The sequence below is a fragment of the Dermochelys coriacea genome, chromosome 13, assembly GCF_009764565.3.
Source record: "Dermochelys coriacea isolate rDerCor1 chromosome 13, rDerCor1.pri.v4, whole genome shotgun sequence".
Classification (NCBI taxonomy): domain Eukaryota; kingdom Metazoa; phylum Chordata; order Testudines; family Dermochelyidae; genus Dermochelys; species Dermochelys coriacea.
The window spans coordinates 26,264,583-26,289,180 of NC_050080.1; the positions used below are offsets into that span (position 1 = coordinate 26,264,583).

The window sequence follows — 24,598 nt, forward strand, 5'->3', positions numbered from 1 at the left end:
AGGATACCCACCCACAATTTGTAGCAGAGGTCCAGAGGAGGCCAGATCTAGAGTTCAATGCCCACAGGCCGTGATCCGGCATCTCAAGGCAGCTGTGTTTAGTGAGAGCTTTTCATGTGGATTCTATCATCACTGTTGTCAGATTATTCCCTGTGAGCCCTGTGCTTCACCATTCCCCAGAAAATAATCTCCCTATGGTTTGCAAGAACAGTTCGGGTGTATTCTCTGTTACTATGGGGAACTGTCATGCAAGAGGAGATAGAATGCGTTTTCTCCCTGTGGGGCAAACAGTCAGGGCTATCTATGTTCATATATCTGGCATGCATCCAGTGCTTACTTTGTGCCAGGACTTGCCAGGCTGAGACCCGGCACTTCTAGGCCTGGCAGTTCATAGCCCCAGGATCTCTGGGCTTGTTGCATCAGTTATGAATGTAAAAAAATTGCTCTTTCATTACAAATTAAGCACTGCATGCATGCATCCATCCAGGCTGAGACACTGGCGCTTATCACCTTAGCATCCAGTTTATAGACCATTGTTAGACATTAACAAGACGTTTGCTATTGCAAATATTCTAGCAGGTCTGAAACCATGGACGCTGAAATAGAGCTTAAGATAGAGATGTCTAATTGGCTGGGTGGCAAGTGCAGCACTTAGGAACCCTCATAGCTGTAGAGATGGGTCTGTGTCTCACAGCTAGTTTTCAGCACGCCTTGGTGACTCTTGATTTAAACTGACAAACTGGCAGCTTTTCAAATCAGCTCCCTATGTTTAAAAACGGCTTCTCCTCTGCAATGTGCTGTGTGTTGTAAAGGGAGTGACCAGCTCCATCGGTTGACAAGGGCGGACCTCGCAGCTTAAGCTGCAGGAGCAAAAATGTGGGGTGAATGTTCAGAAGACGTTCACAGCTAGAGTATAGAAGCAACTCTGTCACAGAACACGCGGCCATGAGGGGAGGTGAAGCTGACGTTGCTGGTGTAATTCATGGGCAGACCCATCTCTCCAGGACAGCACAGGATTGAGGCCGCCAACTGGGGCACAGCATTGGGAGGATGCAGTGGATAACCAACCCATCAGAGCGGGCTCTTCCAACCCGGCTAATGCTACAGATGACTGCTTAGGACAAGTTAATCAAGGACAGAAATCTACCACGTGCAGTAAAACAAGAAGACGACCTGATAAATAAGGTAACTGTGCACATGCACTCATTGGTATTATATCTTTTATACTTTATAAGTAATTTCAATTTTCTGAATCCCTTAAATCACAGATTCTAAAGCCACAAAAACACAATTATTCAAATAGAAAACAATTTTTTTTTAAAAAAGAGGGGGCAGTTGTATATTTCTTTCCTTGTCAATGTTCTTAGGATCTGGATTTGTACTGGATAATAACTGCTGGAAAATGAATGGAGATGGTCTATATGGGTTTATGATCCCCTGCATGTTACGTAATATATCCTGGGAATCAGGCTGGATAATATCTGAGGGTATGTGTGTAAGGAGAGGGGGGTGATCAAAGCATGTGTGTCAGGGTAGAAAATGTCTGTCTAGTGGAATGCAGGAAGTTTTCTACTTTACATACCCAGCATGGCACAGCTGGTGAGGTGTGTCCTGGGTAGATCGCACCTGCCTCTCAAGCCCTGGGCCGAGATGGGAGGCAGGACCTGGGATTGGATGGATCAAGGCTCATATCCATTCTGGCAAATCCCATGTTCTGCTGTCTCTTGAGTCCAAGTGTAGCGCGCTCATCGGGAACTTCCATTCGTTCATTCCAGTGGGGACAGACCCATACTGGTGACAGCAGCTGTGACTGGCTTAATGTGGGGAAGGATCTTGTCTTATGGACTGCAACACTGGGGAAAGTCAGCCCTGAAATGGCAGGCTAGCCGCTGGGGATTATGGGTAAACATTGTGAACAAGGTAAAATGCAGAGCAGGATTTTATTGTTCCTCATTGAGAGGGGCTAATTAGATGCACAAATGTTAATCCCCAGCAGAATGTTATGACCACCCTTAGCTGGTGTGATTGCAAGATCTCTGCATGGCAAAGCCGCCCCCACGAATGCCTTGTGTGCATGCTCCATCTACGATGCAGCCCTGACCACCACCACCACCACCCAGTAGAGGGACTCCTACCCCTCCCGGTCCACCCCACTGCAAGGATCTGTGCCGGACAGGCTGGGGCATGGCAAGGAAAATACACAGGGGTCTATGTGCTCTGCTATTCTCAGATGAAAGGTGCTATCTAAGTGCAAATTATTGTGAGTGCAGAATGGGGCCAGGCAGGCAGGGCTGGGCAAGGAGGGATTCCCAGTGGGTTAGAAGAACAGAACTTGTAGCTCAAGTATAAGCCTGCTCTGAAATAGAGGGAGAAGGTCGGGGTGGCATCGCTGGGAAGAGATTCAATAGCCAGGGGCTAAGCAGCAACCTCAACAGGCCCCCTCAGCGGTTTACACTCTGGGTGGCCATGGATCATACGCACATTGCCAGATGCTACAGCACTGATGAGCTGAGCCCCTGGTAACTATCCCCCTTTCCTCTGGTCACCTCCTCCACACGGCACTTGAATTCAGAAGGTCAGATCTATGGTGGAATGGGAGCCATCTGGACTGACCTGCTGCGAACAAGATCGACTGAGGTTAGGAACGGTTGACATGCTCGAAGGGCTGAGGGACGGGAGTGTGAAGATTCATCTTCTCATGGGAGGGGCATTTGTGTGGAGGCCAGCTCATCCCTAATGCAGAGCAGGGTTAAGGCCTCATGTCATGTGCTTTAAGGCATTTCCCATGGGGTCGGCCCGCTGGGACTCTGGGCCAGAGGCAGCACGGGTGCTCAGGGAGGAGGGGCACGGCAGGTGTACAGAAGGTGGGATGGGTGCCTCTCGGCTCTAGTCGTCTTTGTCTTTGGCTCCGTGCTTGAGGATGCGGGTGAACTCCACGTAGTTGAAGTTGCCTTTCTTGTCGATGGGGGCCTCTCGGTACATCTCATCCACCTCCTCGTCCGTGAACCTGTCCCCCATGGTGGTGAGCAGCTCGCGCAAATGGTCTTCGTGAATGAAACCTGCAAGGAAGCAATGAATGGCAGGGAAGAGGAAAGATAAAGGAGGTGGGGTTAATGCAGCTGGAGTGCCCGAGCGAATGGAGCCGGGGAACAGAACTCTGAACCGGCTCCTGGGAAACAGCGGCCAGGGACAGCCCAGGATGACCTAGCACCGGGGGAACGGGGTGTTTCTAAAGAGACTGGGGTCCAAGGATTTGCAGCCCTCGCTACATGGTGTCGTGATTACAGGGACCCAGGACACCGGGCTGCAAATGTGACAATGGTGCCCCAATGGGATGAGAGCTGCCGTGAACAGGCGTCTGGAGATGCAAAGCTGAGCCCCTTAGGAACAGGATGGCCTCTTCCCAGTCAAAGCGACCCTGGAGGCCACAGAGAGTGGGATAGTGCCTGCGCCCGGGATTCATACTGCTAGGGGGATTCATGAGGGGCTGAAAGGGGAGAGTGTGGGTCTCAGAAGGAGCTCAGGGGATCAGCATCCCAACCAGGAAGGGTATCCTTCTGCAGTCAGCATTTTCTGAGTCACAGGTTCTGTGATCTTGCAGCCTGGACAGTGCCCCTCAATCGCAGCTCTCGGGACCCCCCGTTATTCCCCTCCCAGGTGGCTCTGAGCAAAGGCAGCATCATGCCTTTGCTCTGCAGACACACCAAGGGAGGAAAAGGATGTTGGGTCCCACTCTGTGAGCTTACCAGGTTTTTGAACTAGAGCAAAAAGCTCCTCCTTCGGGCTGGGCCCCAGAAAACTGGCTTAGGCCCGGATCCTAAATGGTACATAGGAGCCTCTCTCCCTTCGGGGCTCTCAGCCCCCGGTTAAAGGCAGCCACCCTGGCCAGCCCCACACACCCCTGCCTGGGAGCCAGGCACTGGGGGAGCAATGCTGCCTGCTCCACTGGCTGGCTCAGCCCAGCATCCCTGGCTGGCGTGGGGCTGACAGAGCAGCCAGCCTGGCCCCCGTTACCATACCTGTCGCGTCCTCGTCGAAGCAGGCAAAGGCATTGCGGATGACGTCTTCCGGGTCGGTGCCATTCAGCTTCTCTCCGAACATGGTGAGGAACATGGTGAAGTTGATGGGACCCGGCGCCTCGCTCATCATGCCCTCTAGGTACTCATCAGTGGGGTTCTTCCCTGCCATACGGAACCAGCGCAGGGTGAGCCGCTGCACTCCAATGCCTGCTCAGCTGAGGGGCTCTGAGTGCTTGAAACATGACTAAAGCCTCATGAAACATGGGCATGATTGTTCCCCATTTTACCGGTGGGGAAACTGAGGTATGGAAGTGAAGCGACTGGTCCAAGGTCACCCAGCAAGTCAGTGACAGAGCCAGGACTAGAACCCAGGAGTCCTGATTCCCAGGTCCCTGTTCTAATCACTAGATTAGACCCAAACCCAAGGCAAGCGCATGGCTCAGGGACACCAAAATCTCTCTTTGGGAGGCAGAAATGAGGCCCGCAGCCCAGCTGTTCACTGATCAAAAATGTCAGAGTGGAGGGGCCAGGATCTCACTGGATCTTTCTGTGTAGTCAGACAATCTGGGACCTTAAGCAGCTGGTCCCGTTGGCCCTCAGCCTGCATTCCAGGTGCATCTGGAGGATCCCCTAGTCTGTATCTTCTCTGCTCCCCCTGTTCTAAACCCCATGTGTCCTGACTGGACTGTATGACAAAAGCAGCAGGTAAGTTCTTCAAAAGCACCCGAGTCCCATCTTCCAAAGTGACTGAGGCACTCAGCAGCCTGGGTCTCACTGGAAGTCTGTGGCCCAGATCCTCAAAGGTATTAAGGCACCCAGCTCCCTAACACCCTTGAGGATCTGGGCCTTAGGTCCTTTTGAAAACGTTATGGGTTCGCCTTTCTAGCTGAGTATCCTGGCCAGCCGAGTAACGCAAAGAAGTGCTCATGAATATTTATCTTCACTTCTAAATGAGCTCACTTCGGCCATGTTCACACACCCGGGGCATCATAATCAGAAAGCTGTGTCGTGCCAGCACGTGTGTCCCTGCAGTGCCAGCACTCCACTTGCTTTCCAGCAGGGTTCACCACAGATACTGGACCATAAGGGTTCCCGCCAGCCCACTCAAGGAAATGGACCGCATGATTGCCGACAGCCTGAGGGCTGGAGTGCTGGCATTCAAATTCGGAATGGCTGGCCTCCAGGGAAGCTAAATTCCTGACATGTGTCCCCCAGGAAGTTTGATTAACCAGCAGAGTGGAGAGAATCCCAGTCTGCCCCTGCCTGCTGCCCAGAGAGAGGGGCAACCTTGTCTGACAATCTGTTCCTCACCCAGACTCCCATTCCATCAGACAGCTTTTCCCTTAGCGGCAGCCGGCCTGTACAGCTCAGTGCCCTCTGGTGGGTGCAGCTGCAAACAGCTCTCTTTGTGCCCGGCTTCAAAACACACGTTTTACAGTCTGAGCCCTGCCCCTCTTCCCCTCGCTTTTGTGTGCAGTTAGGTGGGGAATGGGGGGAGCTCTGCCTCCTGGCTGCACTAGGACTTCAGAACAGGTTTGGTAGCCAGGTCAATAATTGACAGACCTCCGGGGTGGTGGGGGACTGCGGAGGCAGGAAGGAAAGAGGAGAGAGGAGGTTGAAATCTACCTGGCCTGCAGCTAAGCAGAAAGAATTTTGGGTGGGGGAACTTGGCAAACCTTTGCAAGTCAAAAGAGCTGGAGCCTTGGGCTCTGCTCCTATCCCCAGAGAGCCTTCTTTGTGCTGGCTCACCTGCTAAACAAGCCAGGGCAGCGCCGGCTGGCAATCTCAGTCACACACATACACCTTTCCGAAGGCTCTGGAGAGCAGCGTCTCCAAAGAAAACAGTCCCATAGCCCTCCTTCCTCTCCGGCTCAGGCTGTTGTGACTGTGAACTTTAGTGCGCGGGCTGAGAGGAGAAGTAATGAGCAATAGGGTACAAACAGTAATAATACTTTGTGTTTACACAGACCTTTTCGCCCACGGATCTCAGTGCAGTTTACTACGGAGGCAGGGGAATCATTGTCCCCTTTCTACAGATGGGGAAACTGAGGTACAGAAGGGAAGGGACTTGTTCAAGGTTACACAGCGACTTGATGGCAGAACTGGGAATAGAAACCCAGGTCTCCCCACCCGGTGTCCTGGAAATACCCACCACTGCAATTTCTTGTGGAGCATTGGCATTTCCTTTATTGCTAGCTGAATGCAAGCAATTGGGGGAGGAGTTTTAGCTCTTCCAAAGACCTTCAGAACATGGCACAAGGCAATGCTGTTTTCCTGCAGCCTTGTCTACATTATGTTTTGCCACTTTGATTATAGTAAAAGGGGAAAAAACTCCAAAATCCAAGTGTGGGTGCAATTATACTTACAGGTTTCAGAGTAGCAACCGTGTTAGTCTGTATTCGCAAAAAGAAAAGGAGTACTTGTGGCACCTTAGAGACTAACAAAATTAAATTTGTTAGTCTCTAAGGTGCCACAAGTACTCCTTTTCTTTTTGCAATTATACTGTTATTAAAGTGCTTAGACCAGTGTAGCTTACTGCAGTTCAGCAAAGCCAGCATAAAGAGCCTCATACCACTATCACTATGCTAGAGCTTTACAGGCATAACTGTGCTGGCAAAAACATATGTGTGTGCGCTGCCCACCTCTGCCCAACAGAGCCATACCAGTAAAACTTTTCAAGTGTCGACCAGGCCTGAGTCTGCCCACAGACAAACAGCTGAGAGGTGGGGCCTGCTCCTTCCACACCAAAGGGATGCGAACATGGGTCTAACCGAGAAGTATCTGCATTAACTATTTCACTGCTGGCACTTTAAGGAGAAACCTCCAGTTATGCTCCCCCACACGGTTAGGTTGATTTGAAAGGATGGTCCATAGGGATGAATGGTTTATTTGGGGGGCGGGGGTGGGCCTTAACACAGGACAATGGAAGGGGGAAGAGGAAGACATTCAAGGGCAAAACCCAGCGGGAGGGGGATAGGAAGGAAGTTCTTAGGGGAGCTGTCTGTGCAGCACCAACCACAGTGGAGCCCAACCTGGAGGCCTCTGGACACTACTGCAGCATAAACGTAAATAATAATCAGCCATTTTCTATATGACCTGAGACGGGAGAGACCCCTGCAGCATGTGGTGAGATTTCCAGGGCGCTGGCTCTATACCACAGCCAGAATGCTTGTTTTTCCGCCTACCTGGCTTCTCTCTTACAGCCCAGAGCCCTGTCTGCCCTGCAGCTTGACCTGTGCTAGCAACAAGCGGCAATCAGGACCCATAAGGTATTAGCATGGCCTGGGGGCTGCATTTACACACACCTCTTTGGGACAGGGATGGGAAACCCAAATCACACCCCTGTGCCAATGGGGGCTCTGCTGTGCCCCAGGGATACTGGCCTCCACCCCAGGATGCTGCCACTCAGCCTCAGGGTTCTTGCAAGGGAAGGCAGGTGATTTGCAGCCCAGAATGGCCTCAGTCACCAATGACCCCCTCTGGGCCATGACCAGGGAGCCAACGTAGTCAGGGCAGATCCTAAAGTAAACCAAACACAGGGACAGTCTTTAGAGCCACCGTGGCTCAGACTGTGCTATAAACAGTCGGGCCTCGGGTCCGTGGAGCCCCAAGTGGCCGAGGTGAGGCAGGGAGCAGAGCTTTGAGTCACATCCTGTCCAGCCCAGCTGGTGGAAGAGGGAGGGAGAAATCACGAGTGCTGGACTAACACAACCAAAGGGGTGGGTAAAAAGTTTTGTCTGGCCCTGGGGGGCAGCATCCTGGGGTGGCCTCAAATAGATTTCAATAGCTGGGTGCTGATCCAGAACTCGGCACATTGCCCTGCATAGATGGGATTGTGACAGGGATTAGGCTGGAGTGTTTCCCACCCCTACTCTTGAGCGTCTCTCCCTGGAGAGGGTGATGGTGCTGGAAGTGGAGCAGCAGAACAACAGGGTTCACCTACATAACCCACAACTAACAGGTAGCTGTCACCCCCCAGTGGCCAGCATGTGTATAGCAGTTTGATTGTGCTCTGTTAGCTCAAGGAGTAAAGGCTCCTGCTTTCAGACCCAGAGGTCCCGTGTTTGATTCCCAAAGACACACCAACCCCAGGGACAGTGTTACATCTGCAGGGGAGTATTTTGCACCAACATAGCTGTACCAGTACAGATTTCTTGTGCAGACACATTGCAGCAGTGTAAAAAGTGACACCCACTGTGGCAAGTCACTTTTTTCACCTGTGTAACTCACCTACACTAGGGATTTGCACTGGTGGAGCAGTGTTAGTGTTGCTTCCCCAGCGCAAAGAGTTCCTGGGATAGACAAGCCCCAGCCTTTACTGAACTGTACTGCCAGTTTCCCTGAGGGGATCGTTTATTTAAATAGGAGGGTGAAGCAGAAGAGAGGTCTCAAGAGGTCAGAGACCTTCAACATAGAGTAACTGTCAAATACCTATAGGAGGAAAGGGCTACTCCAAGTTCCCCAAGCACAGTCCCTGTGGCCTACCAGCTGACCAGTGCAGGCACCCTGTTGGATTGGCACTTGTTACCTAGAGACGCCAGCATGTCATGCAGATCCTCCTTGTCGATGAAGCCATCGCGATTCTGGTCAATCATGTTGAAAGCCTCCTTGAATTCCTGGATTTGCGACTGGTCAAACATGGCAAAGACATTAGAAGTAGCACGCTGGGGGCGCTTCTTGGTGGTTTTGGCCTTGGCTCTCTTGCTGGACATCTTGGCAGCTGGTGATCTACCTCCTGAGTGAGACAGGGAAAGCAAAAGGAGACTGACCAACTAGGGGAACAGACAGACTCAACAGGAATGGAGTGGAGCAATCTATCTGAGTGATTTCAGCAGGGGCAGGGCTGGGAGACAGGCCATGTGGGTTCTGTTCCTGATTTGGCTGCTGGCCTTGCAACCAGACCAGTCATTTAACTGCATTTAACCTGCCCTGCCCCCTCAGTTTCCCCATCTGTAAAATGGAGATAATATTTCCCTAACTTTCATCACACAGGAGGGGGGTGATTTAATTAATTAGCTGGTAAATCATCCTGTGATCCTTGCAAAGTGATGATTGTAGGGGAGGCTAGGGGTGACTACTCCCTTAGGTTCAGTTTTGCTGCAATTGGTGCATGGATGCAAGAGCAAACACCTGTTTTCTCCCCCTGAAGAAGACCCTGAATTCCAACACTGACCTCAGCAGGTAAAACAGTCCCATGTGAATTTCAGCGGCTCATGCCCCTTTCTGTTGCAAAAAGGGGTTCCCTCTGACCATCTGTCTCCTTATAGCTCTGGGGTGGGGTGGGGTGGGGGTGAAGCTGTTTTCTGTGGTTGCATCGGGGCATGGTATGGAAGAGGGTGAGACCCACTGCTCTTGTATGTGGCAGGGAAGTTTAGTTATTGTGATGTATTGGAAATGTTAAAATGAGAAGACATCACTTTAAATTGTAAGGGGTTTCCTGGTCCTGAGGGGTCTCTGAGGGAAGCCATGTGATGGTCTGGGTTTCCTGATGCAGTCTGCAGAGAGTCAGCGTGGAGGCGAGTGGTGGCTCTCTGCGTTGTCTCACTCTGGTTTTGGTTCTTGTGCCTTAGGATTCTAAATTCTAAGAAATGACGTCGTGCTACGATGCAACCTTCTGACAAGAGTATTTATAATTTTTTCTCTGTATGCCATGAACGTGAACAGCCACATCCTGATGTGAGGTTCCTACAGGGCAGCAAACTGGAAATAAGTTTCCCTGTGGTTGCACCAGCACCAGTCCGAGCCATGCTGGCAGCGCTGCTTTTGTTAGGCCCCAGGGTCATCTGAGCTTGCGCTGAGGAGGGTTAATGGTTACAGCACCGTGAGGAGTCTGCACTAGCACGCCCGCCTCCAGGCCCTACAGCTGCTGAGGCACAGGTGGAGCTGCTCCTCCGCCTGCATCTACACTGGCCTTTTTCTAGGCCTTTTCCAGAGTCAGATCTTACACTGACCCACCCACGCTCCCTCCATACCTGTAAGACATTAAGAATGTGAGAAGAGTAAAATACTCCAGGAACCAAGCCAGCAGCCTTCTTGGCCTAGATCTGCCCCTGCAGCCGCTTCTTGTGTGCAGTCACCAGCTGTACCCGCTGGTCTCAGACTCCAAACTGTCCTTTGGGGCCTTTCTCTTTAGCGCAGTCTGCAGAGAGAGGCTTCTAGCTGAGCATTCAGCAGCTCCACCCAGGGCCGGCTCCAGGCACCAGCTTTCCAAGCAGGTACGTGGGGCGGCTTTTAGAATGGGGCGGCAGTCCGTGTCCCGCGGCGGCAATTTGGCGGCAGCTCCGCTGCTGTTGTGGAAGTGGCAATTCGGCGGTAGCTGCTTGGGGCGGCAAAATTGGTAGAGCCGCCCCTGGCTCCATCTTGGGGACCCGCCTCCCCTGCTAGAGCTGCTTGCTAGGGGCTGTGAAGGTCCTGGATCAAGTCTCAAGTGTCATGGTGCTTATGCGACAAATCCCCCATCGCCCCTCCAGGGAGGGACTCCATGCTATGGGCACTTGGAGTGTGCCAGATTTTGCCCCACTTGCTGTGGGTGTAAGCTTGGTGTAACTCCACCACCCCTAGTGTATATGTCTGCAAGCAGAATTTGGCCCATCCTTAACCAGAAGAGCCCTGTGCAATAGACAAGCATCTCTCAGGACACTGTGGGAGGGGGCTCCCTGGTCAGAGGGGGCCCAGCAGATGGCATGCTGCAGAGCTGCCTGTTACTGACCCCAGTCCCCTGAGTCCAAGGGCAACCCCTCAGGTCAGGCAGAGTGTCCCCATCTTTACAATTCTTGCATGGGGGGGTTATAGATGTGCAGACAGTTCCCAATACCAGGGCAAGAGCCCGGCCATCCTCCCCTCCCTCACAAAGCCTTGCAGTGATCTGCTTGCCTTGTACACTTTAAACACACAAAGAAAGTCTCACAAACGAAGACATGGGCTCTGGGCTGCCTTCCCAGTGCAGGCCCTGTTAGGAACAAGCAGGAAGTTGGTTATCTGCTCCTTGCAGATTCCTAGCATTCCACTCCCCGCCCCCTGCCCTCTTTGTTTCACCAGAGAGCGGCTTGCCGAGCTGGGCTCACCCCCGCAGCAGCAGCTTGTGACCTAGGGCTAGGGGGTTCCAGCACACTGAGCTGTGTAATCTGGGGGCGGGGGGGCTCTGAGTTACACCCAGGATGGCCTAATGAGCATATCCAACAGCCGCATGCAGGACAGCAGCAGCCACTCTTGCATGGGTTGGCTCTGTCACGGCAGGGAGAGGGTTAACAGTTACAGATCTCAGAGCACCTGGCCCTGAGCTCACCCACGCTGCCCCCATCCCCTCCCCTAGCAAGGCCATGAGAGCTGAGCTCAGAGAACAGCCGCTATGTCTCCCAACTCCTAAGTAGGGTGTGGCATCGCAGCCTGCAGGGGAAAGGCCTGGCCCCTTCATGCCAGCACCTTTGCTGAGCATTTGCTATGGGGGCTGCTGATACCATCATGCCAGGCTGCTTTCTAAACCCCAGCAGGTCTCCTAGCAACTGCCCTGGCTGGGGATTGCCCCCAGCCTGGTGCCTGCCCATCATTCCTGCACGGGTCATATGACTCGCTATCCAGTTACTGTATCAGCTGGGTGTGAACAGGCTGCTCTCCGCAAATCTTCAGTAGGTGAACAGTCCGCAGTCTGCTACATAGTTGAATATTTTTTCCCTGTAGCCTGGTTGTGGCTCTTCCTCTGATCATCTGCTCAGGGATTTAATTGCTCTGGTAACTTCCAGTCACATCACCTGCTTGGTATGCCCTACTGGTGCAACGCATCTTGCTGCTGGATGGACTCCCCACCTACCTGGTCCATTTCACCTGGTCAGTTACTGCCCGAGAGCTCAGTTAAGGGTACCATCGTCAGCCCACCCTAACTGACTGATTCCCACATGGCTGCACCTCACCTGCCAACTGAGGGATTCGAGTCATCATTGCCCCTTTTCAGGCTCCTGCACAGGGGAGGTAGGACAGGTGTCACCTGCCTCTCCAGGGAAAAATCCTTCATTCCAGGGGCCTCTGCATTACCTCCACAGAGAGCTGTGGGTGGGTGCAGGAATCATGGCCAGGGAACACCAGCACCCCGCAGTGGCTGTTGTAACAGGAGTGGGAGTTACTGTAGCTGCCAAATGAACTCACACGGGCCATGATAAAAGACACAAACACCCTATCACCTGTGGTGAGCACTTCTCACAAAACAACCGCTCCATAAACCTCTCAGTCCTTGGCCGCAAAGGAAACTTGCACAGCACTGTCAAAAGAGCTTAAACTCATTACTCTGCCGCTTGGAGTGGGGGAAGGTCAATGATCCCAAAGATCACAGGAACTTCCTGACCCCTGGAGGTTTCTACCTTCTTGTCTGCATGCAAACTTGCAGTGGTTTGGTTACAGGTGTGGTTTTAAACTGACTCAGTTATACTGAAAAGGGTTTGGTGCTAGGTTAAGAGCATCATATATCAGCTTAGCACACGTCTTCCTTATTGACTTCAGCTAAACTGCAGTAAGCCACTCTTAAACCGGGACATGAGCTTCTACCCAGGACCTGGCACCAATTTAACTGACTTAATTTTTAAACGAATTCACCTATTAAGCAGTGCAGTGTTCTTGTGTAGACAGGGCCTTGGGGCAGCTGCTAGGCCTGTACAGCAGGAGCAAACCCTAGGCCCACAGCAATAGCAGGTTCAAAGCCCAACTGCCTAATGCAGCAAGAGGGCTCCAGCAGAGGCTCCTTCAGTCAATCTCATAGCAGCTGGAGGTAGAGACTTAGTTTAAGGCTGTGACAGCCTCTCACTGCATGCAGGTAACAGTCCCCAGCTAGGCATGAATCCACTGTTATGTTTGCCACAGGATGGCACTGATGAGTCACAACTGCTTCCTCTCCCTCACTGTCATCATAGGAGACTGTAACCCGGTAATGTTACTAATCGGTTAATTGCAATAATACTGGGCACTTATATTGTGCTTCACACAGCTGAGTCCTCCCAACTCCTCTGGGGAAGTAGGTTGGTATCATCACCCCATTTTGCAGCAAGTGCATTTTACCGCCATTTTGCAGATGGGAAAACTGAGGCACAGGCGGGCGCCCATATTTCCAAGCGTTCCCTCATTTTGAGTGCCCAAACTGAGTTGTCAAGGATCTGATTTTCAGAGGTGCTGTGCACCCACAACTGTCTTCAGTGGGAGACTAGGGTGCTTCTCTGAAAGCCAGACCGCTTCCTTTAAGATGTCTCAAGTGGGGCACCCAGAGTTAATGCAGGTGGTTAGCCCCACATTTCCAAGCAACTTGCCTAGCATAACTCAACAACCAGCAGGAGAGACAGGATGAAAACTGGGAGCCTCCTGGTTCCAAGCCCCTTGTGCATGGATCTGTGCCTCCGGCCTGCTGGCTGATCAAGTTCAGAATGGCCAAGTGGTTAAAGCACAGGACTGGGAGTCAGGAAATCTGCGTGCTGTTTATAGCCTTCCATGCAATGACCTTGGGCAAGTCACTCATTGCTCTGTGCCTCAGTTTCTCCATCAGTGAAGTGTGGACGTTAGCACTCACCTGCTGTGTGGGGTGAGGTGTGAAGCTGAATTCATGCCTGTTTGTAAATTGCTTTGAGTTCTGTGGGGGGAAGTGTAGAGTAGTGTTTTGGTTGGTGTGTGCCCCCTATTCCAGGCTGGGGAACACACCCGCCTGCATTTCTGGCTTATGTGGCATGGGACACAGAGCAGTTAAGGCACCATGTCATGGTGCATTAGGCTGCATGATGCCACTCAGTGCTATGTGCCAGAAAACACACCCCGGCTGTTTTGGCCACCTCATGTGAGCTGTTCTGGGAAAGGCCATCCACGCTTTGCAGCTGGGTCATTGCTACTGACAAACCTAACAGGGCCTTTGGGACAACTGTAGGGCCAGGATCTCCTCAGAGTCCGCAAGCCAAGGTTGGACAGGATGCACCCAGAGCAGGAGAGCCTGTCCCCACGTGATGGACTGGCACATGGGCACTCTTCTCTTGCCTTTCCTGCCATGTCGTGGCACAGCTGCCGCTGCCTAGTCCCTCACTCCTGTTTTTTTTTCTCTCATTCTATTTTCTTTCTCCTCCTCCATTTGCGGTGTATTTCCCCCTTTCTTTCTTCTTTCGCGGCTCCTGTTCCCCTTCCCTTTCCCAGCGAAGCTGCGTTGGTGGGGGGCGCGAGGGCAGTCAAGGTGCAGAGCTGTGAACCACACCATGTAGCCTGAAAGTGCTCCCTGCTGCCTGGCCCTTGTCTCACACTCGCATCCTTTGGGAGCAGCCTCCTCTCACTGGAGCGGCGCTGGCCGGAGACTGCCCCACCAATGTGGCGCAATAGGCCTCCGAGCCCCAACCGCAGTTTTACCACCGTTACTTCTCTGCACCCCAGTCCCTACTGACATGGCTAGGGAGTCCCTGAGTATTGCATTGGGACAGGGCTGTCGTGACTGCAGCAATCTCCTGCTGCTGCTGCTTCCCTGAACCCCTGTCTGCTCATCCTGCCTCTTCCCATCGTGCTCTGGTGCTCTTGCTCCTTATATCTGCTGCATGAAGAGCACCTGTTATTGCCCCGGGCCCCAGCTCTAGGCTGAGGAAACGCTACAGGAGACCTTAGTGTTTGGACACCCCGGGGAGGGCTCCGACCAGGGAAACGGTACTGCAAGTTAGCCCCTTTCTGAGGAATGACACATTTACGTGCCAATCCGATAACACAGCTTCCCTCTGAGGGGTGCCGGCTCATCTCTGGCCTGGGGACTGCCCTGTGCCCGCTGCGACGTGGGGGTACGTTTCTCGGTGCAACATCACTGACTGCAGGGAGAAGACTTGGAGCACCTAACAGTGGCTTCCCAGGAGAAGCTCTCTGCCCTCTGGCTGGGCACTGGGGAGTACACTGCTACTATAGACATGTATTCACCCACAATGCCAAGAGCTGCAGGGGCCGGGGGGTGGGGGGAAGTGTACCAGGAGCCCTTCTCCATGAGGCGAGCTGGAGGAAGCCCAGTAGCATTTACAGACCATCCTGCATTCCTGCAGCTAACAATCTGGGGCTCACAAATGGAGGTAACCCCTTTCCCTTTCCTTATTCCGCCCTCCCCACTGGTTGTCGTCACCTCGGGATGTGGTGCCTAACACGGGGCCTGACTCTGCAGCCCTCACTTGCAATGAGTAATGCATTGCACTCGAGGGACTATGTAGGCGAGCGGGTGCCGATCAGTGGGAGGAGAGCTGTCGGAATAGGGCTCCCTTGAGTGGCAAACTCCTTGGCTGCGATCATCCCTTAGCACCATGCAAATCTATGGTGCAGAATGAATAAGGGATAGTAATCAAGTCCTCCCGGCTGCCACCTTGGTCCACTCAGATTCCTCCTGGAACACTTGCTCCTCCCCCGAGGCCCACGGGGAGAAGATAACATAACTGAAGCACTAAGATGTTCATATCTGATCTCCTCCTTCCTCATCCCACCTCCTTCCCACTGCTTGAAGCCCCTGCTCATCATGCCCCAGTTAGATTGTCAGGCGCTTTGTGGCAGGGACAGTGTCAATCTGCAGGTCTTGGAGAGCACCCAGCACATGCTGGGTCCCTGCAACTATAACTGGGGGTCCAGATGGCTGCAGAGACTCCAGTCTGCCAACAGGAGAGTTCAGCTGAGATGCACGAATCACCTGGGGCCTGATCCACAGCCCAGTGAAGTCACTGGAAAGGCTTCTGTTGCCTATGACAGGCTTTGGACCAGGCCTGTACAACACCTTAAAAATACACTGCAAAAATTAGCAAAAGGCTAGGAAAATAAACACTGGTTGCGCTCTAACCTTGTGAATTAACATTATCCAAATATTTACCCTGCACCCTTGGTGCTTTGGGGACAAAAGAACAACTTGGATTGTTTTCCCTGCTCGACGGTTCTCATTATGTAGCTGGAACGTGGTTTTGATGGCACAGAGTTTTGTTGCTCAGGGGCCTTAGACCAAAATGTTCCCTGGCAGAATGCTCAATATCAGGGCCTGGCTTGGCTTACTCACAACATTCTAGCTTTTTAAAACAACACCATAAGTCTCCATAGAGCTATTTTAATGGAATTCCTGGAGGGTTTTTGCAAGCAGATCCACCTAATAAATGATGTAGCTGAGCAGGGAAAGATCAAGTAGCTTACCTCAACTGCACTTCAGAGCATCTAAACCATTGCAGTCAATGGGACGCTATCATCCCAGCTACCCTAGGAAGTTGAGCCTGCTATTGGCAATGGTAATTAATAATGGGTTCTCCTGAACCAGTGCTGGAAACAGCTTCATGCATGCAGGAAATTGGCAGAAGACCATTCTTCTGTACCGGTGTTGAAAACCTGGTGCCATCTGGGTGAGCAGTTCTAAGCATCACGTGGCATAAACGGGTCAATTTCCTAAAGCAGGCAGGGTGTGATGGCAGGGAAGTGCCATTTGTCTGGCTTGTTCTTGGACTGTGTCAACACATCCATGCAGCAATGTGGTTTTCGACAGATCTCTTTTGGCATGTCCACATGCTGCCCAACTGTGTCTGTACCGATATTCTCTGGGACTCTTTTCCTAGTGCCCAGCACTGTGTCTGGGAGCAGGGACTTTTGGGTCATTTCCAAACACCCTGCTCTGCAGTGTTAAGGGGACCAGATGAACTGGTGTAGCCGTAAACCCTGTGGCTTCCCATTCATTATGGGGAAAAACTGAAGTAGATGCCACCCACTTAGCCAGACCTGAACAAAAGCCCTCATCCCAGGTATTGTGACCAGTGGGTACAAGCAGCACTTGCTAATCATCTGGGACAACTGTGATGTGGATACCAGACTTTGAACGAGGGCTTGTAATTGGTGGGGAATTATTTGCAATAGAGTCCCTTCTCACCCAGTGTGAATGTTGGACAGGGGAAGGCTAACCTGTTCCAAAGTCGCCACTGATTTTGGGTGCCCAGTTTGAGGCTTTAAAATAGGCAAGTCATGTCGGCCAAATGGTAAGGAAGGATCGAAAACTCATTGAAGTTAAAGGGCGACTTTCCACTGACTTCAGTGGCCTTTGGGTCAAGCTATATGTCAGTAGCTGAGTGGGATTAGAACGCAGATGTCTCCAGCCCTATGCATAATCCACTTGACCATGCTTCCTCCGTGAGCAGCACTTCCAAAGCACTGTATCTAGCCATCATTCTCTTCTCTTTTGTGGGAGCTTCACTCCCTCTGCAGTACGTTATCTCTGTCTCAATAGTAGGGCCCCACACTGGAGCAACCCATGGAGATGTTGCTCCTAATATTACTAGGACCGAGCATTCCAACTCCAGGAGCTAGAGCCTCAAAAGGTCAAAAGCTTGTAAATTAGTTTCTAAGAGCAGTAGCAAAGATCTCAGCAATCTGAATACTCAGTGTCTGCTTATTGGCATAGTCCAAATGTGCAATGTTATTGCTTTACTGGGGTTGTTAATAGTTAATTGCACTGCAGAGAGACTTAGAGGCCTCAGCCAAGATGGAGGCCCCATGACGCTAGGTGCTGTACAAACACAATGCCCCAAAGAGCTTACAGTGACTTTAAACAAACAAAACAGACGGATGGATGCCGGAGGTGCGTGTGTGAAACAGGCACCAAGGAGGCCAAAATATGATGGCAACATCTGGTCTAAATTGCCAGGCCCCTGAGCTGAGCATTTCTCCTATGGGGATCAGCAATTAAATGGTGAACAATCTTAGTGTTTCAGAGGTACATTAACACTGCAGCCAACTTATTAACTTTGTCATTGTGATGAATGAGAGAGCAGGGGAGTTCACACCTCTGAGAGCCATTATGTCAATAGGCCTGGCTATAGAGTCTGTCATGTGTACTCCCATTTTCTGTCATCCCTGGTTATATTGTAGCTCAATGACTACAAGGTCCCTTTCATGAAAGCGGTTTGATATTTGCAATTGGGTGTACAGGTCCTCTAGGGAGCCAAGGTGGAGGTCTTTCTAGGGTCAGAAACACCCACAAAGGTAGGAGGGGGAGGAGAAGAAAGCCACCAGCAGTAATTCAGTTGCTTTCCCTCCTCTGCTTTGATGATGTGAGGAGGAAGGCAGCTGGGGTTGGACCTGGACCCACTCAAGCCTTGTCTACACTAGAGAAATGTTGTAAACCTTTCCCACTTCTGCCAGCGCTGGCTCAGCTCCACCAGTGCAAGCAACACTCAGAGCCCCAGTGTAGGGGCTAATGGCTGCCACTGGTGGATTTAACACCAAGTCATCTAACCCTGCTCAGAGTAACTCTACTGTCAATAAAAGCAGTTCCTAGCCTACACTATGGCGCCAGGCACTGCTACCATCTCTGGGGCTGCAACGGTGGGAAATTTGAAGGGCAAAACTTCTAGTGTAGACAAAGCCTTGGGGGGGGGGGTGTCTATTCTACCAGAATTTCTATTTGTGGAGTGGATGGGACAACACAGTTATGGGAGAGGGTGGATTTGGGGTGCAGTCTAACAACCCAGCTGGATTGAGCTGTAATACCAGCCAAGCTGTCCTGATCCTATCACTGTGTCATCCCATCAGTGCTACAAACAAAGAGGGATGTTAGAACATGGGCACCCCTAGCACTGCAAGGCAGCTGTGCCCTGCTACCGTGAGACTTGGAGTGTAGATGGCCACAGATATTGGCACATAGGCCACGATTTTCAAGCGGCTAGTGAGGTTGGGTGCCCAATGTGAAACACCTTAAACACCTGCTTTTCTGAGGGCAGCTTCTCAGCTCTTCTGGGAAACAAGGCCTCTGTAAGGAGCCTCAGGCCGGGCTCCCTTTTGAAAATGTTGACCTTGGGCTTCCAGCAGTTTGGGGCCTGCATGCAGCACTCTGCATGTCACTAGTGACAACCCTCTCTTTCTGCTGCCATGTGCTGCTGAAAGCCCTTTCTGCCTGGCTAGGCTGGACAGTAAGCATCTAAAGCCAGTGAAAGGCAGGGTTTGATTTCTCCTAACTTTCCGCTGGGCTTCATGGGGGAGTGAGGATAAATAACCAAACAACCAGGATAACCCCAGCTTAAGTTCTTGCAGTGTAAGTGGCACCTTCAGCTAAGTGTTGGGGGGAACAATCTGGTCTCTTATTAAAACCCAGTCAAACTCTCAGCAGATCAATGAAGTTTGTGGCCAGAAAGTTCAAAACCAGGACAAAGCAGTATTTTGTCAGATCGGGCGTTGTGAGCAAGCCCCATTGCTGCCCTAGGTCTGAGCCACCCACTCTAACAGAGTTGTAAAGCGTTATGACAATAACTTCAAGTAACAGAGGGGTCATCAGATGTCATGCTGTGGAGCCCTGAGTTGCATGGTGACAGGGAGCACCATCCCCAAAGCTGCAAGGTGGGGGATTCCTGTTGTCCTCTGAAGCTTCAGATATCGGCAGTGGGGACCAGGCGTGACCTGCTGGGGCACATCAGATGTGCTTCTTTTCCCATCATGCTTTGCTGACTGCTCCAGTGAGACACATCTCACAGACCCAACTAGGACGGTATTTGGGCACCAAGACGATCCCCCCATACCCTGCCTTTTTTTTTTTTTTTTTTTTTTTTTTAATAAAACCAGCCGTTTCCTCTCGTTCCCCAGCTACTGATGCCACAATCTGCCCTCACTGTGGCAAACGACTGTGACATCAGCCACAGCAATATGGCGTCGCTGAGAGTGTGTCTTCACTGGGCGATTGGCACCAGGGCTAGCCTGGCCTGGGTGTGAGCAGCCACACTGCAAAGTCCGTCTGGAGCGACTGTGTCCTCACTGGTGCTGTGCTCCCGTGTGTGTATTAGCTAGGGCTTCTGGGGGCCTCTCCCACATTTCTTTGTGCTGCAGTGAGCTGAGCCATTCTCTGACACTTTCCCAGCGAACTGTGGGAGATCCTGTCTGTCCTCTGGGCACACAGAATTGTGGGAAGGCATAGGAGCACACCCAGTCCTCCAACGATTTAGCCTGCATCCTCACTGCAAAGCAGGCAGGTTACCAGCCCTGAGCGAAAGCAGGACCCAGGCTCTAACTCACCCCCAGCCGGGCCAGCTAGCTCGGGTTGAAAGCACCATCAAACTTGGGTGAGAGGATTTTGTGTGTGGACGGGAAGAGGGTTAGGGGCAACACCAAGCTAAGAGCCCAGGCTAACTATGCAGTGAGAATCAGGAGGAGGCTGGGTAAGAAGATGAAGGCATTCAAAGCAGGCTGTGTGGATGCATGGGATGAGTGCAGGATTGAGTAGCTGGACCCCAAAAACCTAATCCCAGCTCATTGTGTAGCCCCAGGTCAGGGTGTGTCCCCTCTCTGTGGCTCAGTAAAATGGCGTGATGGTAGAGGAATTACTAATGTGTAGGCAGCACTTTAAAGGTACAAAATACCGCTAACCCCAGCTTGCAGGCTGCCAGCACCACTCGGGGAAGGAAACTCAGGGCAGATTAATGGGGTTGCTGATAAAATAATATACCAGTCAAAGCTTGCCAGAGTGCGAGTGTGGCTCTTTCACGATCCACACAAATGGTGTCTTCAGAGGGCCCGATCATCCTTGCTGCAGGGAGTGTCACCTGATAGACGCCACCCCAGAAATCAACAGGAACTCATCACCAGCAATGCCACTGCCCTTGCCACTCCCCCTCCCTTGGGGATCCTTGGTGTACGAAAGCCCATTGGGACTCTTCGCCTTCTACCATCCTTGTGTGTGATGCCACAATCTGATTCCAGCTGAGCACAAAATAGACCAGTCTGGGCTTTTTCTGTCCCTGCTCCATAAGGAACAACCCCCACAGTCCCAGCGTCAGCTGAGCAGGAGGCATCTGCGCCACGGTTAATTCTTTCTGAATAAAGAAGGAAAGGGCCCCGATTACCTTTCCTGTACCCTCATGCAGCCAACTCCTGGGCAAGACCTTTGGGAGCCAAGAACCTAAGCTGGATTTCTGCGCCCACCTTATGAGAGTCTGGGTGTAGTACCTGGGAGCAGGGGGATGGGTGGGTGCTATTGGCCACTCTCCGAACAGCCTGAAATAACCTTCTATATGTTCCTTTTAAAGCTCTGGAGAGCAAACAGTTTATCCTGGGTTTTAAGGGAGGAGCTTCTGGTGACCTTGTCCTTGCCATGCAGAAGATCCTGAACTGGATTTTTATTCCCTCCTAGAAGAAATACTGGGCCATGCCCAGGGAGGGGAACCTGGCCCAAGCAAATGAGAGAGAGGGATGATTTGGGACAGTGCTTAATTTATAATGAAAGAGGTGCCGGGGCTCAAGCAACCTTTTTTACTTTCATAACTGATGCGGCAAGCCCAGAGGTGCCGGGGCTGTGACCTGCCAGGCCCAGAGCCCTGGTACAAATTAAGTACTGATTTGGGAGCACAGTGAGATATGTAGCTCCTCCCACTGGCGACAGAAAATGCCAACAGCAATGGGTAAAGAATTTAAATGCCCAAGGAAACACAACCATCTTTGGTAACCAGGGACTGTTCACTCCTGGAGCTGTCTCATACAGGCACCGTACACTGGCCAATGCTACCCCTGCCTCCTCTTCCTCCTAGGGTTACATGTTACAGAGCCTTCCCAATGCTATTTTAACACCCCTCTAACATTCCCCAAATACAAACACTCAGCAAGGGGCTCGATGGTGGAAAGCACCTGAGACTAGGAAGCAGCCCGATCTCGGGTTCTGATGGGCATTGTCTGAACAGGAGAAAAGTTATCCCAGGCGCTGTGGACGCTACAAGCGCTCCAGTGGCACAGCTGCAGCAACGCCACTAGACACTTGCTGTGGAGCCAAAGAGATTTTTCCTGTCGCTGCAGTAAATCCACCTCCTCAAGGGGGGGATAGCTAAGCTGATGGAAAATCCTTCCAGCGACCTACCTGTGCCTACACAGGACATTGGGTCGACCTAACTTCAATGCTCAGCATGCGATGTTTTTCAGAGCCCTAAGCAGCTTAGCTAGATTGTCTGAAGTTTTAGGTGTAGATCAGGCTTTAGGATTGAGAGAGTAAAAGGGAAGTAAATGAAGTTTTTCTTATGAAAGAGAATTTATTGCTTCAGGCAGGGGTGGACTAGGGTTTTTTGGGGCCCCTGGGCCAGAGCAAGTGGGGGCCCCTCCCCACCCCTTGCTTCTGCAATCATTCCCTCCTCCCTCCCTCCCTCCGCCCCCAGTGTGCTCCTGCTGGAAATGGAATCAGGGCCTGGGGGCTTGCCCAGCTCCACCCGTCAGGTACTCCAGCTGGGGAGTGGGGTTGGGGTGCAGGGGCGCCCAACTGCCCGGGGCCCCTGGACAAGGCCCCGTTGGCCCAGTGGCTGATCCGCCACTAACATCAGGTCACTCAATAGATTATTAAGGAGATCTCTAAGATCACTAGGGGATCACCCGAGAGAGGGTAGTATACATGTTTGCCAGGATCTTGTCTTGTGCCATCTGCAGAAGGACATGGGAGAAAACAACATTCCAGACAAAAATGAATCTTGCCCAAGAAACCCAGAGGACAGCAAGCTCAGAGCAGGGAAGCAGACGGAAAAGACCAGCTTGTTTCAGTGCATTGCAATGTGCTCACAACAGCTCCGATTCCAGGCCTGGTTTTGCTTATATGAGATTGACGCTTCCTGGGAGAAGCCCCCCGGACTAACAGAGGGCTCCACGGTCCCCAAGAGAGAGCACAATCAACGACTGCCAAGGCTGCGTGTCAGCAGTTCAGTAACCACAGCTGTGTCCTGCTCTGTCATCAGTGCTCTACCTGCTCATCTCATCTCTGTTACGGCTACGGGGCCAGGCTGCGCAGCCTTTACTTACTCTGGCAAGTAGTTACTCCCAAACATAGTGCTACTGATGTTAGTGGGACTGTAGTGGAGGAGCCAAGTGCTCAGCAGGGTAAGGGCCCTGCTGTGAGAGTGGAGAGTTCTGCCTGTTTCTGTCACTGTCTCCCTCCTGTCAAATCCCGGCAGTGATAGTGCTGCGTGGGTTCGCTCCGCTGTTCTTGCTCCCAGGGGATGCCTGCCAGGTTCTTTGCTTCCGTAACAGGTGTTGGTAGGCAAACACCCCGCCACGGCAGCACCCAAGACCATACACCTGCCCCCCAAAACACACCCTGCTTCAACATCTTGCCTGAGGAAAGGTAAGAGGTTAAGCAGCTGGAATACAGATCTGGAGGTTTCCTTCCCTTCTCATGCAGGCTCAGAGAGGACTGCATGGAATGTGAATCTCTCTACCAGGCACCTGGCATTGTGAGAAGACAACTAGCAAAGTGTCTGCACTCCTCAAGTTCCCATCCCCTGCTGAGAGCTCTGCTCCAGGATGTTGCCCACGTCCCAGACCATGCCAGCTTTATAAGAACTCAGACATAGATTGGGTTTATTTCCTTCCATGCACGTCTATTTGCTCCCTAGACTGATAAACAATTAGCCACAGCACAGATGCATTTCCTCCCATGTAACTTCTGACAGCACAGTTGGCAGCCTTCTTATCTGACTCCAACTTTCTTTCCTTTTCTGCAGTGAAATGCTAAAAGTACCAGGAACCCTCTGCCAGAATACCCCTTCCTGTGATGGAGGACAAGTAGTCACACAACCCATTACAAGACATCAGAGTCTATTTCAGCAAAGAGGGTGTTCTTGACTGGATCCCACTTCTTTCCCTGAGAGGTTCTGATGCTACAGAGCTCTGGTCTTGGTCCACTAACTTGCACTCATCCCTAAAACTGCTGGAAGCTTTTAACTTGAGACTGGAAAATGTAAGCGCTCGGTTTTCTGGGAATCTTCCCGCACCCTCTGATTTCATCCGTGACACACCTTAGCTGCCCCCAGGAAACCACACCACATGGAAAGTGAATCAATGGAAAAAGCTCTTACCTGTGTCAGAAACGGTTAAAAACCCAGAGATCCCAAAGGCGTTTCTGACTCCTGCAAATAGAAGAAATTAACTAGCTGTTTTAATCTCCCTGGCTGGAAGGAGCTGGGTCATATGGCAAAGGCAGCCAATGGAGGATGGAGTTTACCTAAAATGTTCCCACCCACCCCCAAGGATTTGGCCATACAAGGCAAAAGAATGCTGCGAGCCTGTGGCAGCAGCCCAGCTGTGGGACGCTGGAGTTTGGGATATGAGAACAAGAGTAGGGGGGAAAGAGGGCTCCAGGGAAAGAGATGATTCTGCCTTATATAGATGAAATGCTGACGGAAAAAGCAGTAGAGGGCCTGCAGGCAGCCTGGTGAGCAATGCTCTGCAGTGAGAGCCCAACTCCTTGGGGGAGATGCAGCTTCCTTTATAAGGGGCTTGCAAGGAGAACTTCAGGTTGTTTTTTTTGGTACAGGACTTTTAAACAAGGGTCCAAAAATAAAAGGACACGCTGCTCGGAGAGGTATTTCCAGCGTACAGATAGTGTGCGGGGTCTTCCAGCTGTTTCCTTGCACAGTAAAGGTGCTGTTTAGAAAAGGTCAGGTTTATATTAGCCCCATAGTTAGTGCTCCTGCTCTTTTACCCGCAGCGACTCCTGCTGGGAGACACTGGGAGTGAAGTAGCTGCGAGCTTCCCCATAGACAAGATTCCTGGTGTCTATCAGGAGTTAAAGCACCAAGTCCTCTAAGCCTAGGGTGGCCACTCACACATTCCTGGACGTTCCAGGAATGACA

General features: G+C 51.8%; 1 protein-coding gene across 1 annotated transcript; it reads right to left on the minus strand.

The window, feature by feature from the left end:
- Positions 1-1,206: 1,206 nt before the first annotated feature.
- MYL9 (myosin light chain 9) lies at positions 1,207-23,949 on the minus strand. Its single transcript, XM_038369979.2, has 4 exons — positions 23,822-23,949; positions 8,548-8,754; positions 4,020-4,181; positions 1,207-3,059 (listed from the first exon to the last, which is right to left on the minus strand). The coding sequence occupies exons 2-4, from the start codon at positions 8,729-8,731 to the stop codon at positions 2,887-2,889; spliced, it is 519 nt and encodes a 172-aa protein (XP_038225907.1). The 5' UTR covers positions 8,732-8,754; positions 23,822-23,949; the 3' UTR covers positions 1,207-2,886.
- Positions 23,950-24,598: the final 649 nt, after the last annotated feature.